This window comes from Budorcas taxicolor, chromosome 11, assembly GCF_023091745.1.
Source record: "Budorcas taxicolor isolate Tak-1 chromosome 11, Takin1.1, whole genome shotgun sequence".
In the NCBI taxonomy this organism is placed as follows: domain Eukaryota; kingdom Metazoa; phylum Chordata; class Mammalia; order Artiodactyla; family Bovidae; genus Budorcas; species Budorcas taxicolor.
The window spans coordinates 157,238,816-157,255,535 of record NC_068920.1 but is presented as its reverse complement, the minus strand read 5'-3'; the positions used below and the strand labels follow the sequence as shown (position 1 = coordinate 157,255,535).

At 43.1% G+C, this 16,720-nt stretch overlaps 1 protein-coding gene across 1 annotated transcript in view; it reads right to left on the bottom strand.

Annotated features, from left to right (window-relative positions):
- The window catches only part of GARNL3 (GTPase activating Rap/RanGAP domain like 3), a 118,807-nt gene extending 106,146 nt beyond the window's left edge, over window positions 1–12,661 (bottom strand). Inside the window, exon 1 of the mRNA XM_052649136.1 lies at window positions 12,518–12,661. Within this exon, the coding sequence (XP_052505096.1) occupies window positions 12,518–12,661 (144 nt within the window). The remainder of the gene's footprint in view (window positions 1–12,517) is intronic.
- Window positions 12,662–16,720: the final 4,059 nt, after the last annotated feature.

Genomic DNA, 16,720 nt, shown 5'->3' with positions numbered 1-16,720 from the left:
GCCAACATCTAACTTCAGACTTCTAGCCTCCAGAACTATGAGAGAATAAATCTCCGTTGTTTCAAGTCATTTTTGTGTTCATGCTAAGTTGCTTCAGTCATGTCTGACTAAGGATCTTTGATCTTTGTTGCAGCAAGGAAACTCTTAGTCGAAGCATGTAGGATCTAGTGCCCTGACCAGGGATCGAACCTGGGTCCTCTGCATTGGGAGTGGGAAGTCTTAACCACTGGACCACCAGGGAGGTCCTTTATTGTTCTTCTTTACTTAAAAACAAAGTAGTCTCTGGACTTCCCTGGATATCAAATGATAAACCTATAAGAAGTTCAGTCATTTTCACAATGGAAGATTGTGGGGGAAAAAAAGCACACTATTTGGCTCATTCCAGATATGCCAAATCAGAGCCTGAACCTTAAATAAATTCCGCAAGTGATTTTTATGCACAGTAAGGGGGACTAGAGGGCATCCCAGGTGGCGCAGTGGTAAAGAATCTACCTGCCAATTGAAGGAGACACAAGAGATGGTGTGGGTTTTATTCCTAGGTCAGAAAAACCCCCTGGGGGAGAAAATGGCAACCCACTCTAATATTCTTGTCTGGAGAATCTCATGGACAGAGGAGGCTGGTGGGCTACAGCCTACGGGGTCACAGAGTTGGACACAACTGAGCATGCGCACATGATAACGACAACAAAGGGGCACTGGAGCACAGCTTATAACAATGGGGAGATCACAGAACTTTTAAATAAATATAACCTACTGTGCAGAAGATGGGAGAGGGACAGGCTCAACAACTTACAGGCTGTGTGACTTTGGACAAGTTAATTGATCTCTTTGAACTTCAGTAACCTCACCTATATAATGGGGGTAACAAAAGTATCTACAAAACTATCAGGTAGTTGTGAAATTCATACGAGTACATATGAAAAGTGAAAGCGTTGGTTGCTCAGTCGTGTCCAACTCTTTGTGACCCTGTGACTGTAGCCTGCCAGGCTCCTCTGTCCATGGAATTCTCCAGGCAAGAATACTGGAATGGGTAGCCATTCCTTTCTCTAGGGGATCCTCCTGACCCAGGGATCCAACCCAGGTCTCCTGTATTGCAGGCAGATTCTTTACCATCTGAGCCACCAGGGAAGTCCCATGAATACATAATACATATTTTCATGCATACATATATACAAATCTATGTCTGTCTCTCTCTCTTCTCAAAAGACTGTCTGGCATTGTACATGCACATCCATGTGAATAAGAGAAACTTAGCCAGGAAATCTATTGAGAATATAAAACCAACAGGATTTGGTAAGAGACTGGATGTGGGCTTTGGGTGATTTCCTGGTTTCTGAAATTAGCAATGGTTAAGAAGGTAAAGCCATTCCCTAGCAGTGTGGTAGGGTAAAGAGGGACGACTGAGTTCAGTAGTGGCCCTTTTAAGGTTCAGTTGCCCACAGGGATGTCCTGTAGGCATATGAACAGATGGCCTTAGATGCTGTGGATAGAGACCTGGAAAGAATATACGGATCTGTGAGTCACCAGCCTGAAGACGGTACCTGAAGCCATGAGGGTAGGAAAGATCACGAGGAAGAGCAGATCAGGTGAGAAAGGTGTCTTGAAACAGTACCCTGAGAAGCATCCAAATGGGAGGATCAGACGGGAAAGAAGGACTCCCTAAAAGAAGCAGAGGAGGTATAGCAGAGATGCAGGGGAAAAACACGAGAGAGCAGAGGCACTGGGGGAGGGGAACGTGTTAAGAGGGCGCATGCGCAGAGAGGCCGTGAGCTAAAGCCTAGATGCGAGACCTAGACTTGGTAGCAGGAAGGTCTTTAGTGACCTTGGCAAGTGCAGGCTTAGTGGGAACAAGAAAGGAGAGCGTTCAAAGGCGAATTCAAAAGAGAATTAGTGGAACTATCGCAGGGATCGAAAAGAGAATTTAGAGTGGCTGAAATGTATTCCTACCTAAAGTAATGATAAAGTCTTCACATCTATTCAGCAAACACAGCTTGAGATTATATTTTAAAACACTGCAACATAAAGATAACCGCAAAAGACCAATTAAAAGACTGAGGCCGAAAAATGTACAATCCTCTTCTTACACATAAAGGAGCCCAAAGTAATGGCTTTAATTAAATATGTAAAATACTTCAATATAAAAAATTAGAATATTAGTTGTGGCATGAAACTGGGGGCCCTTTTTGGTAAGTTGGTCACAGCAGGTGACACCAGGTTTGGGCATGATTTTTCCCTAAATTCACCCAGTGGGGGAAATTGGGGAGCAAATTTTAGACCCCATAGATCTTCTCTCTTTCTACCAAGAGAGTGAAGCTGCCACCTGGAGATAGAGGTATCCCCCAAGGAAACAGGACTTGCCCTGAGACAGAAGAAAGCTGAAGACAAGGGTCTCGGCTTGGGGCGGCTGAGAGAGACCCAGATGAAGCCTCAGATACTCTGGGTCCTGCAGCCCTGGGGAAATCTGTCCCAAGTTGTCTGCCAGGAGGCAGCTAATAAGTTGAAAGTGTTAGACTTAGTTCTGAGGGTCTAACAAAGAGCTATAAATGTTCAGAGACCATATGGTGAAAGGTTGGCAAAAAGGTAAGATTCCTTTTCAAGGTAATACCACTAAAAGAAGTAAAAGGGTGGCTTTCAAATCCTTGGGTGTGTGTTCATGGCTGCCAAGTACTACATCAAGAAAAAGTTATTTGGCTGCACTGGGTCTTAGTTGCAGCATGCAGGATCTAGTTCCTTGACCAGGGATTGAACCCGGGCCCCCTGCATTGGAAGCTTGAAGTCTTAACTGCTGGATCACCAGACGAATTCCGAGTACTACATCTTTGATCATGCATGCAAGCATGCTAAGTCGCTTCAGTCGTGTCTGACTCTTTGTGACCTTATGGACTGTAGCCTGCTAGGCTCCTCTGTCCATGGGATTCTCCAGGCAAGAATCCTGGAGTGGGTTGCCATTCCCTTCTTCAGTCTTTGATCATAGACCTGCCTAAATAAATAAGTAAATACTGGTAGTTAAACATACCTTCCAGAAAAGAAAATACTTTGTATTCATAAAAGCAGTGTTTGTTGTTCAGTTGCTCAGCTGTGTCCGACTCTTCGTGACCCATGGCCTGTAAAATACCAGGCTTCCCTGTCCATCACTATTTTCCAGAGTTCGCTCAAACTCATGTCCATTGAGATGGTGATGTCATAGTTTTGCTCAAGCTTCAAATTTATTTTTGCTACAACTGATGATATATACCGCCAAGCCTTGTTGTACTAAAAGTAGAGGGGGGCACATGACAGGACTGGTGTAAGGCAGAGGTTACTTTGGCACAAGTGAGAAGTGAGAGGCAATAGATATTATCAAGCAGTCACCAAGCAAGACTGGGTGTCTGAGACACACGTGAGAACTTTCCTCCATAGTATACAAGAGATTACAGGTAGAAAACTCAATTTGCTGTGAAGAATTAACCAATAAACAGTATGCCAACAGTTTGTATATCTGGTTACACAAAATATAAACTGTTGTATTAAACACTGAGCAAAATTTGAAAGTATTTATTTGTGTTTAAATATTTATTTCTTTGGCTGTTCCAGGTCTTAGTTGTGGCATGTGGGGTCTAGTTCCCTGACCAGGGATCAAACCCGGACCCCCTGCATTGAGAGCAAAGAGTCTCAGCCACTGGACCACCAGGGAAGTCCTGAAAGTATTTTTATAGTGCACCAGGGACCTATATCCCACCAGCTGAAGACCACTGGAGTCACAGAACAAAGACCCCAGGGTTCCAGAAGAAGGTGCAGGAGCCAGAGATTGTGAGCTGATTTGACAGTGCAGTGGCAGGAGGGAGGGTCACCCCCAAGGAGGACGTGGGGGCACACAGGAACGGGAGACTTGTGTGGCCACCAGCAACCTGGCATGAGCTGCCCAGGCCTGTGAGGGAGGGAGTGGAACGTTTGCAGTTCTAGTTTTGAAACTAGAGAGCACACTGGTGCCAAAAATCCCTGGAGTGGCTGTTTCCAGGGTTGATTTTGTCTGGAAAAACTTGGAGGACTTGTCTGATATTCTTATTATAGTGTGTGTTTAGCTAGTTGATTTGGAAGACTTTTGGACCCCAATTAACACAGGGCTCAGTGCTTAAGGCAGTCACCAAATAGCTGGGCAGGGGATGCTAATTCTCCCCAGGTGTAGTTGATCCTAGGAAAATAGGTCATAGAAGTCCTGATCAAAAAGTAGGGGAGGGAGGAGACAAGGGTCAAAACCATTCTGTGAACTAGGTTACCCTCAATGGGGGACAGAGGATGTGCTGTTAAGAGCTAGAAGCTGAACACAGAAAATATTTTTTTATGCTCTACCTTACTTTTTAGAAAAGATTTAAAGCATCTTACTGAGATATATCTCACTCAAAGGAGAAAATTAGATACAAAACAAATTTAGAACAAGGGAAAATTAGGTGTGGGTAAATAAACTGAAAACAAGAGAACAAGATTAGGCTGCCTGTTATAGAGTCCTGTAAGGCTGTTCAAGGCAAGCCATAAATAGGGTCCTGAGTGTCCTAGAGGCCAGAGCAAAGAGGAAAAAGCCCATTTAGAGGATTTCCACTGCATATAAGGTTAACAATGAAGCTGCTTTTTGGTCCTGAGAAAATTTTTCTCACAGGCTGTCTTAAAGGAGACACTGCGACAGACTGAGAAATCCTCAAGAGCTTCCTTGCAAGCGACACACCATCCAGAGTCACATGGCTCTTTTCTGATCTGCCCATCAGTGCAAGCTAAAAGCATAACACACGGGCACAGATCAAGAAAAACTCTTGCTTTTCTAAGAGGGGCCAAGAAAAGTGGTCCCTCTAAAGTGCGGGCCAAGTGTTTGCACCTACGTTATGGTTGGGCCTAAACCAGGAATTAAATTTAAAACATTTCACATGGACATTTCTTAGGTAATTTTTTTGAACATTCTTCTTAAAATCAAATTTTGTTAAGATTTGGACCTAACAGAGTTTGAAATTATATATTTCAGCTAAGACTTAAAGCAGAGCTACTCTATGCTGTTGATTAAGGACAGAGATGGGTTTCCCAGGTGGTGCTAGTGGTAAAGAACCTACCTGCCAATGCAGGAGACGTAAGAGACATGGGTTTGATCCCTGAGGCAGGAAGATCCCCTTTAGGAGGGCATGGCAACCTACTCTGATATTCTCGACTGGAGAATCCCATGGACAGAGGAGCCTGGGGGGCTGAAGTTCACAGGGTCGTACAGAGTCGGACACGACTGAAGCGACTTAGCACACACGCATCCAAGAGCAGAGATGTTTGCTCTAACAATCAACCCAATTTCCTTAGAAAACAGCCTAAGCTCATAGGCTGAGACATTAAGTACAGGGGCTCTTAGAGTCAGACAGATCTGGGCTTAAGTGTTACCTCTACTAGCTGTGGTATCTCTCTGAGATCATCTGATAAATGGGAGTCCATTCATGTCCACCAACATTTTCTGAGCAGCCACAGTGTGTGATGAAATAAAAAACTGCTGATGGTTGTTTGGGAGAATAGGTAAATGCATCTAAAGTATTTAGCTCATTGACTGGTACATAGTAAACATTCAATAAACAGCAAAACTAATAAACATCATAAAATTTCTAGTTCCATTCTAACACATAAACATGACTAAGGTCTCAAAGTTCTGCATTACTAAAAATGGTTGCAATAATTTTAGTCTGGAAAATGTTCAATGTAAGCATTACCAATCATCCACAAAGGCATCAAAATATCAAAAAGAGCACCATAGTTTCTAACCATGTTAACTCACTGATGCACACGTGTGCAAAGTTGCTTCTCACTCTTTGCAACCCCATGAACTGTAGCTCACCAGGCTCCTTTGTCCATGGTATTCTTGAGGCAAGAATACTGGAGTGGGTGCCACACCCTCCTCCAGGGGATCTTCCTGACTCAGGGATCGAACCTGAGTCTCTTATGTCTCCTACACTGGCAGGTAGGTTCTTTACACTAGCACCACCTGGGAAGCCCCAACTCATTGATAATTCCAAGATAAATGTTATGTCTTGTGGTACCTACATGAGTCAACCTGTTATCAAAGCCTTAGATATAAGCCAGCTAAATAATAGAGAACATCTGCCAAAATTATGATTCTAGTTGTAGAAGACAAAAGTCATGATGTTTTGATGTTCCTAGGGGAGATATTCTGGTACCTTCACTCATTTCTCAATTCGGTGATACTACATAGAATATAATTCTCCCATAAAATGCCTCTGAAAACAAAAAGCCTACTCAACCCTGAATAGAGAACAAAACTCTGCTGTATTAGGGATGCTGGGCAGGCAGCTAAATCACTCATTAGCCAAGAATCATCTGAAGCACAACAGTCCCACAGGCGTAATTCAAGTTCATGCCTGAGCAAAAATACAAATGACTATATATCAGACTTCAAAAGCTGTCACACAGTCAAAACCTCAGATATTAAAATCTGCAGATGCCAATCAAGTTCATGACAAACCTTTCTTCTGGCTGCACTCAGTATAGCCAGGTATCCTTTGAGGCCACTCTGAGTTCAAAACAACAAAACCATGCTATCCTCATGGAGAGACATTTATACATTTCTTTCTGATATACCAGGGGAGCAGGCAGCTGGTCCAAATGCAGGCTTGACTCATTTGAGTGCAAGTTTAAAAAGGAATGGACAATATGCATGCGTGCTAAGTTGCCTCAGTCATGTCTGACTCTAAGTCACTTCAGTCGTGTCCAACTCTTTGTAACCCCATGGGCTGTAACCCACCAGTCTCCTCTGACCATGGGATTCTCCAGGCTAGAATACTGGAGTGGGTTGCCATGCCCTCCTCCAAGGGGTCTTTCTGACCCAAGGATCAAACCCGAGTCTCTTACGTCTCCTGCACTGGCAGGCCGGTTCTTTACCACTAGCGCCACCTGGGAAGCCCAATGGACAATATACCCTCCTGTTTTATCCTGGATTTGTAATTACCTGCAGATCGTGGCTTCCCTAGAATTACCCAGATGTAGGCTTATGTGAGGATCAGCAGCTGGGCTTGGAAAGGAGAGGCCCATACGGTGCCTATACCATTCATCATTTGTAACACATCAGTTTCTTACCCATTGGGTCAAAGGCCAAGAAAAGATCAATAAAAGCTACAAATAATCTTATGCTTTTCCTGACAGATTTTGATATGAAGCGATGAAGAATGGTCAATGGGGTAATAGCTGTGCCTTGCTTAGAATGCTGCCACGAGAGACCAGACTTTCAATTCATCAAGAAGAAAAACGGCAAACATTTCAGACGGAATGCACTGCAAACTGATGAGTCTAACTATATTGGGGAGGGGGGAAATCATAGAAGCTTGTTTTTCCTTTTCTTTCTTTATTTTTGATGGGTTAGACTATTCTCTAATTCCAACCAAACTGAACCATTCATTCATTCAATTAATTTTTACTAAGTAACTAAAGCTAAGCACTGTGGTTGGTATGAGGGACACAGTGGTAAATCAAGAGCCTTGATTCCTGTTTTTAGAGGGTTTATAATTCATATCATTTTTTATGGAATTTAAAAAAGTGCCAGGGATAACAGTCCACCTGCAGAAGATGACATTTTAACCAGGTGCTTTTAGATGGAGCTTTTAAATCATCTACTCTATGAGGAAATATTATAGACATATTGGAGGCTTCCTTCTCAGCTCATGCTCTTTGAAACTGACTCTTCCCATATCCTTTCCAAAGAGAATCTGCCCACAAACTTTGCTGAGGGGGTCTAGGAGGCCACATTTATACCACATGACACCCCCCCCCCCCACCGCCCTACCTTGAACTCAACTGTTTGAATCAAGGATAGATAACTGGACCTGCGGAATCAATACATAACATTCGTTTTGGAATTTGAAATTAGGGTCCGATGAATAGACTACAGTGGACACAGGGACTGCAACACCAGGTGGGGTGGGGGACTAGAAGTCAATTTAGTAATTAAAAAAAAAAACTGAATGAGAATTTAGTATATGCCAGGGCCTAGAAATCTCAAGAAAGACACAGTTTCCACCCTCCCCTCTAGTGGATGAGAGGATAGTTAGTAAACAAATATTGATTGTGATAAACACCATTAAGTAAATAAGGAGGATGCTGAGTTAGAGACCTCCATAATGAGGAGGATGATTTCAGCGAGGGTGATTGGGGAGGCCTCCCTGAGAAGATGGCATTTAAGCTGAGATCAGCGGTGAGCAACGCTGGGAAAGCCCATTCCAGGAAGAGGGAAGAGCGCATGCAAAGGACAGGTAGGAACTCAAATTGTTCAAGAGGGGAAAATTAGGCCACCGAAGCACAGTGAGTGAGCAGCTTGTGGGAAGGTGGGAGAGGAAGGCAGAACAGGGACCATGAAGGATCTCTTTGGGCTTTGTAAAGGGTCTGGGCTTGCACTGCAATGGGCCACAGAACAGATTTATAAAAGAAAAGATACTATGTTGTCAACATTTTAAAACATCACTTGAGCACATATCTGTATACCAATGTTGACAGTAACATTATTCATAAGAGCTAATCAATAGGGGAATGGAAAAACAAAATGTGGTATATACACATGATGGAATATTATTCAGCTAGAAAAAGGAATGGAATTCCGATATATGTGACAACATGGATAAACCCCAAAAATATTGAAATAAATCAGACAAAAAAGGGCAAAAGGTGTATAATTCCACATAGAATAGGTAAATTCATTGAGACAGAAGATAAAACAGAGGTTGCAAGGGAGCAGGGGGGGTGGGGAGTCATTGTTTAATGGGTACAATGTCTATCTGGAATGATGAGAAATGTTCTGAAAGTAGACAGTGCTGATGGTTGCATAACCCAGCGAATATACATAATGGGCCTGAATTGTACACTTAAAAATGGTAAATTTTATTTTGTGAATATTTCACCATGATAAAAAGAAGTATTAAAAAAAACAAACAAACACCGCTGCTGGGAGAAAATGGACTGGAGAGAGGCAACTGTGCTGTCGCAGAAGCTGGCATGCAGAGAGGAGACTGGTACTGACATGCAGAGCAAAGTGAAGCAGAGAAACCACAGGGGCCGAGAGAAACGAGAAGAGCTGCCTGATGGCTTCCCAGTCACATGCATCCCAGCTGTGCTTCCTGCAGTGCATTCCAGCGAAATTCTCCCACACCCTTTCTGTGAATTACGTTATATTGGAGCTGGACTGAGTGGATCTCCATCCCTTGCAAGGAAACCATCCCTGATTCAGGCAGGGAACACAGCTAAGATGCAGCCTGGAGACTCAAAGTTTGAGGCCGCTGGATTCTAAAGCCAGACTACCTCCAGCTCCAGGAGGGCAGAGCAGTTGGCTTTTTCCTCCCTGCTCAGTGTTGGGCACCGTGCCTGCCCCATGGTGGGAGCCTTCGACCCACAGCTGTTGAATTAGGGCTGAGAAACTCACCTGTGCGTCTGTAGAGTAGGCGTCTGAGTGCCATGGTCTCTCACCAAACGTATACTCAACTGAAGCCTAGGGAACCAAGCCCCTGCATCCCCCTCATTGCTGATCTGAATGGTCAGTTTCACCCTTCACAAGGACTTCTACCTAATTCACTGAACATCAGAAGAAGTTTATGCTAAAATTTTGATTTTACAGAATCCCAAGGACCCCTCTACAAACACCCAAGATCGACTGGGTTCCCAACAATATTCATCAAATCAAGTGTAAGAAAAATTGAACTGGCTTTCTCACGAACATAGGACACATTATATGGTTTTTAATTTGATAATACTCTGTGTTCATAGATGGGAGAAAACATCTCCTTCCTTAAAACGCTGGAGTCAGAATCTCAAGAGATCCTCACACGGCAAAACTGGAACTTGCTCACTGCATCATTCCCAACCCTTGTAACCTCTGGTGGTGGTGTTCAGTCTCTCAGTCGTGTCCAACTCTTTGCGACGCCATGGACTGCAGCATGCCAGGCCTCCCTGTCCCTCATCTCCTGAAGTTTTGCAACCTCTAGCACATGTCATTTCCAACTTGGGAAAACTAGAAATGACCTGATTTTACATAAGGAGGAAAACTGTTCCCCACAGATCATTGTTGATCACCTTACTGGTCTATCTATCACACATGGATTAAAATGTTAACTACATAACAAGAAGATACTTATAAAACGCAGTTAAATGAAAAAGGAGGCATGCGAAAGTAAATATGTAATTTGATTACAACCACGTAGAAATGGCACTTATAGCTATACAAGTTGGAAGGTATCAAAAGCAGATGAAAATACTTGCTGCAAGGTGGTGAAATTATACATAGAATTTTAAACTGTATTTAAAATTTACTTTAAAATATTTACAAAGTCAGTTATAAACACACATACACACACACACACACACAAACTGAGCTGGTCAGTGAGCTGCCTTATCAAGCCGGGGATAACTGATGACCAGTCGGGGATTCTGTAAAGCACGGTTTTTCCAAGGGTGGTTCTGGCAACAGTGGCATCAACCTTACCTGGGAACTTGTTAGAAATGCAAACTCTGAGTTAATCCCGACTTACTGAATTTGAAACTCTGGGGATGGCATCCAGCAATTTGTTTTAATAAGTTCACCAGGTGATTCTGATGCCTGTTCAAGCTAGAAAGCACTTCTCTCATGTATGTTCCCAGTCTGATATTCTGTGATTTTCACAAGTCTATAAAGGGTCCATCCTACACACCTATGTTGTCTCCCCCAAACAACACTCTATTTATAAGAGCTCCATACTACTTACTAGATCAGGTTCAAAGTCTTCACCTGAGAGTCAACATCCTACTTATGCTATCAAATTTCATCTTTCCCACTATGGTTAGTTAACAGGGACTGTGCTTCTGTGCATCATCTCATACAGTCCTCCTGACAACCCTATAAAATAGATAATACTAATAAACCCCATTTCATAGATAAGAAAACTGAGGCCAATCATACAACTTGTAAATGCTGGAACAAGAATGACTTCCAAGCACAAACTCTTAGGCACCACTGAGGTTCAGCGATGTTTACAGAGATAATAAGTAAGGGAACTGGTATATGAAGCCAGGCCTGTCTGATTTCAAAGCCTACCCACTGTGTAACCACTGAGCTCTTTAGCCCTGTACTCTCTGCTGGGCAGGACCATGTGCTCATTGCCCTTCAAATCATCGTTGCCAAGAATCATGCTGTTTGCAAATATCCTCTGTCTATCTTCCTTGTCGCCAACTCACATCCCACAGCCTCCAGAAGGCCTTCCAGGCTGCTTCCCTGAGATGCCTAGCCAGAAGGGGTTGCTCCCTCCTTCTCCCAACCCCTACCAGGGCCTGTCTGTGTGCTTCTCACAATATTTACCAGTTCTGAATTAGCTATGCACACGCTTCTTCAGTAGAGGTGGTGGTCTGAGTTGGCATGGTATCACCAGTGACTGACATAGAACACACACTAACCAAGTCAACCAGGGTGTCTTTTATGTGACTAAATGCATTCTTTAGGTATATTATGTATCTTATCTGCCCAGCAGGAGGACAGCAGGAGCCTTAAAAACAAGGACTTAATCTTTTACTTAATGCATATTTCCAAGAATATACCTGGGCCAGGTACACAGTCAAACCTGTAATATATACTTGAATTCAAGTAGAATGCTACTTGTACATGATTCCAGTACATAAATTTTTCTACTTTTTAAACCCTGCAATTAATGCAGCTTATATTAATACTTTACAAATGGATCCCATTAACTGAGTTTTTGTAAATAGAAATAATAAATTTAATGTTTTTAATAGTTAAATATTAACCAAGAAAATTTTATGAGCATATTTTCCTAAAAATTAGTTCAAATTTCCATGCAACTGGGGAAAAAACTCACAATTCTGTCTTTTAAAAAACTGAGGCTATGATAAAAAGAAAAAAACGAGGCTATGATATATCTTCACTATTCCTCTTTTAAAATGAAAGCATACCCTTTAAAAAAATCATAACACAAACCCCAATCTCTCTCATTAAGAAAAATATGAATATTTTCAACCCAGATATCTATTACCTATCACAGTCATTTATCTAGCCCACCACATATACTTGTAACAGGGGGGAGAAGAAGAGCTCACAGATATTCTAACTCCTATCACATATCCAGAGATGAAGGGTACAGAAAAATTGGAATATGTATTACAATAATATTTAAACCTCAAAAACTAGATTTAGAAACTTTTAGGAACAAGATAACATAAAAGCTAAATGCTACCTTTCCTAATACATAAATCATTTTATTTAATTACATAACACCATGAACAGAGAAAAATACCAAGCCACAACATATTTTTAACACACTGAAAGGCAGAGATTAAAAGTACGTAACAGTAAAAACACAACAGATAAAGATGATCAAATTATTATTACAGCCTTTCAATAGTCATTCATTCTCATACAGTCCTTATACTGTACCCACATGGTCTAACAGTAAATATACAACAAAAGATCTGAAGAGCCTGGCAATCCTCTCTAAATCGAAATCAATGTACTACCACTGAACAGACAGTGTAAACTTACCAGCTCCACAGATCCATAATGTTTCCTACTGAAATCCCCACGTCTACAGCCTAGGTCTTCCGAGACAGAGCTGGAACAAAAATGCTTCATCAGTATTATACATAGCGATCTGGCCACAAACCTTCTGCAAAAATCCACTACCATTTGCAAAAAGGGCTGCTATGGAACAGGCTTGCCCAGCTCCTCACTGCAGGGGAGCCTCCTTGCAACAGACACAGTCCTCAGCAGCCATTGCAGAGCCCGGCTTTCATGGAGCCCTCAGTAAGAAGAAAAACACCCGAGTCATCCTTGGAGGTATAGGCAATGATTGAATTAAATATTTAGTCATTTGGAATCGATTGACATTTCCCAGGCTACTGGTGGTTTATAATTTCATTTCTGTATAACCAGAGGGGAGAGAAACCCTGCAGTAAACTTGAGGCAAGGGACAAAGCTTGCAATTATCTTTCGTTTAAAGAGAGCCTCTTTGTCCCAAATATTCTGCATAAAAATAACCAGCATTATGGGATGCTAGCTAGGAGACATAAACTTTAAATAGGAGGAAAAAAAAAACTTCAAAATCCTGGTAGGCCCCACCCCCTCCCCTTTTATTTATGACAACATCACAATATGGAAAAAAGACTAGGACTAACAGAAAAATCTCAAAATCTAACTTCCAATTATATATAGCTTTTTTGATGTGGCAGCAGCTAATACTTTCCTACTCCCTCCCCTGAAGAAATGCTTAAATCAGATAAGAAAAATCACATGCGTCTTTGAGGAAAAACAATTAAAACCAGGGGAAAATTGTTACTGCATTTGCATCTTGAATGCACAGTTACACACTCAAAAGACACATATCTTATTGAATAGTTGGTACAGAAAGGGCCCTGAGCAGTACTCATGAAACCACCAGAGATCCACAAATACAAACAGTTTTAATAAGTTCTGTTCTAATATGTCATGCAAATAACTCTAATAAAACAGAAAATAAAATTTCCCAGGAATGACACATTTAATATATCCCAAATATTTGGGAGTTAACATGCAAAGAAAGGTGCATTTAGTACCTTTTCATCCTTCCTTAAAAGGTAGGCTACATTTTCTAAATTACAGCCCTTCTGGCATGTTCAGAAAGAGACTGACTCTGATGCTTCACGGCCACAGAACTGACTCTCTGCCAGGACACTGTTTGATAGGCTCCAAGAAGGACAGCATGAGAGAAATGAGATTAGAGAGTCTAATGGTATTCTGCTTCCTCCATTTCACAGGGATGGCTGAGTTCATCGTATAGGAGAGATTTAACCTTTTGTAGTCCTCACTGCCTTAGAAGAAACCGTGCAACACATTAATGAAGGCAGCTTGGAAGGGTATCCTGGATACTTACCTAGGCTACCTTCCTGCTGCCAGTGATATGACTTTCTACCGAAAAATATCTGAAAGAGGTATAAAAGCTTCCCTCTGTGGCCAGCTCCAAGGTTAGCTATGTCCTCTACGCCCATTTTCTTAGCCCTTTTTGAAAATCCTCCTGGAGAATATTGCTGTTGCCTTACATAACCGTTTCAAGATCCTTCTCCAGCGGCCCTGAGTTACCAAAAGCAAGTGGGCTCCTGTGCGGGGTGCATCCACGCTCTTGAACAGGGGTTGGGCACAGAGCTGATGCTCAATGGTGGCTGACTGAGAGCTGTCTGCCTGGACCTCAGCCAACATCTTCAGTTAAGTTGGGCCCACGACTCACTCATCAACAGAAGCAGCAGCAGCGGTTTCTCACCCAAATGGCCAAAAACATGAAAAAGAGCAAGGATGTGGGGATCTGGGCCCCTCCCTGTGCCGCCCTCAGCACCACAGAGGGGCTTCCGAGACAGCGCCAGCTCCCTAACTTTGCCAATGCCAACACCCAGAAACAAACACAAAACAGGGTGATGACCCTACATCTGGAGCAACCACCTCCTTAGAAGCCTCAGAGAGGGCAGACGATGTCCTAGGAAAACAACTGAGAGACACAAACAGAATATCTGCTGTGGGCTGCCCTTTTCCCCTTCTAATTACATTTCATCCAGTACACCGCAGAGAGGGTGCTTGCTGATGACGGGGCCATGCACAACTGTAAGGGAGGCATTTCTAGGGCTACAGGAGGCACTCAAACCAGCCGTAGTAGAAAACCCACCCTCTTCCCCAACTCCCTGGCCCCTTGGCATCCAGCACAAGGGTTGTGTTTAGGGGACCACCCAGAGCTCTAAGAGGAGCTTGGTTCTCCCCCAGGTCCCCAGAGTCTGGCCCACTGCTAGGCACAGAATGGACACACAGTAAACGTTTGCTGTTTACTTCGCTCATCTTTTGGATCTCACTAGCTGTTGCCTGATAGTGCCCTCAGTGATCACTGAGGCAGGCCACCTATTGACCTTCTCCCTGATAAGCCCCTGGATGTCACTCCATCAGTCCAGACAGTCCTGACCCAAGAGGCAGATAGGGCCACATGCATGCCAAAACCTCCTTCCTTTCCTCTGGGACTTGTCGCTGGACTTCATCTCCTAGCCCCTCTTTCAGGGAGTGTGACCATGTGACTGATTTCTGGCCAAGAGAATACAGACCCAAGTGATGTGCCTATGGGCTCCCATGGGAAGCCTGCCTGCCTTCCCGTGGCCAGCAAGAGAGGACCACAAGGACCCAAAGGAAGGCAGAGGTTCAAAATGGAAAAAAGCCAGGTCTCTGAATGACCAAATGGATGGTCATGCCTCCAAGAACATCTGTATTAGAATGTGATGTGAGCAAGAAATAAACATTTAGTTGTGTTCATCACGCACAGTTTGGGGTTTACCTGGTGAAGCCTCTGTGCTACCTGGACTATTACAGAAGTCGGTATCTTGCACTGGGGGTGCTACCATCGCAACCACCTAAAATATGTCGTGCAGGCTTCATAGGCAGGCAGCAGCCAGGGAGGAAATGGTCTCAGAGCCTAGAGAGATGGAGCTCTCCGTCATACAGTAGCAAACTAGGTGATAAAACTCACACCTACAATAACTGAGGAGGTGGATCTGTGCCTTCTGAGCCTGCAGCCCTAAGGAATGTGGCTGGACAGGTCAGAGTGAGGCCATGGGCTGGCTCCTACTGACTGACCTTAACAAGGCTTTTTACAAGGAAGAGATGAGCCCAGGTTAGAAGTGGATAGATTTCAAGCAAAGATAGAAGGGACTAGAGAAAGTCTTGAGACCAAGGGCCTCACAGCCTTGAGAAATTGCTGTTTCAGGACCCCACGCAATGAGAATTCTGGCCAGTAAAATATGGGTAGAAATGCAGGGCACCTCTTCCAGACCAGGCCCATACAGGTTTCCCATGAATAATCCTGGCTGTCTTTCCTCGTCCACTGGCTCTGAGGATGGCTGTGAGAACCAAGAAGGATGAAGCTACACTATGAAGGTGCCCAGATCCCTAAATGAAGAACACAGAAGAACCCAAGTAGGCACACTCTAACTGGGCTGTGAGATGAGAGGACAGAACTTGTACTGCTTTAAGTCACGAAGGTTCAAGGTTTATCTGGTACAACAGGTGATTTTATCTTCATGGATATAGCTCTCCACAGGTAACAGAAAGTACTGTAAGAATAAGTCCCACAGAATGTAAACTGATAGAGCCATTATGGAGAACAGTAGGGAGATTCCTTAAAAAATTAGGAATAAATCTACCATATGACCCAGAAATCTCTCTAATGGACATATATCCTGAGAAAGCTACAATACTACATGACACATTTACCCCATTGTTCACTGTAGCACTATTTACAATAGCCAGGACATGGAAGCAACCTAGATGTCCATCTACAAATGAATGCTTAAAGAAGGTATGTACATATATACAATGGAATATTACTCAGCCACGAAAAAGAATGAATTTGAGTCAGTTCTAGTGAAGTGAATGAACCTAGAACATGTTATACAGATTGAAGTAAGTCAGAAAGAGAAAAATAAATATCATATATTAATGCATATATATGGAACCTAGAAAAATGGTACCGATGAACCTTTTTGCAGGGAAGAGATGCCGATACAGAGACACAGATGTAGGGAATGGACTTGTGGACAAGTGGGGGAAGGAGAAAGTGGGACAAATGGAGAAAGTAGCATCAACATATATACACTATCCTGTGTAAAATAGATCGCTGGTAAGAAGTTGCAATGTAATGCAGGGAGCCCAGCCTGGCACTCTGTGATGACCTAAAGGAGTGGG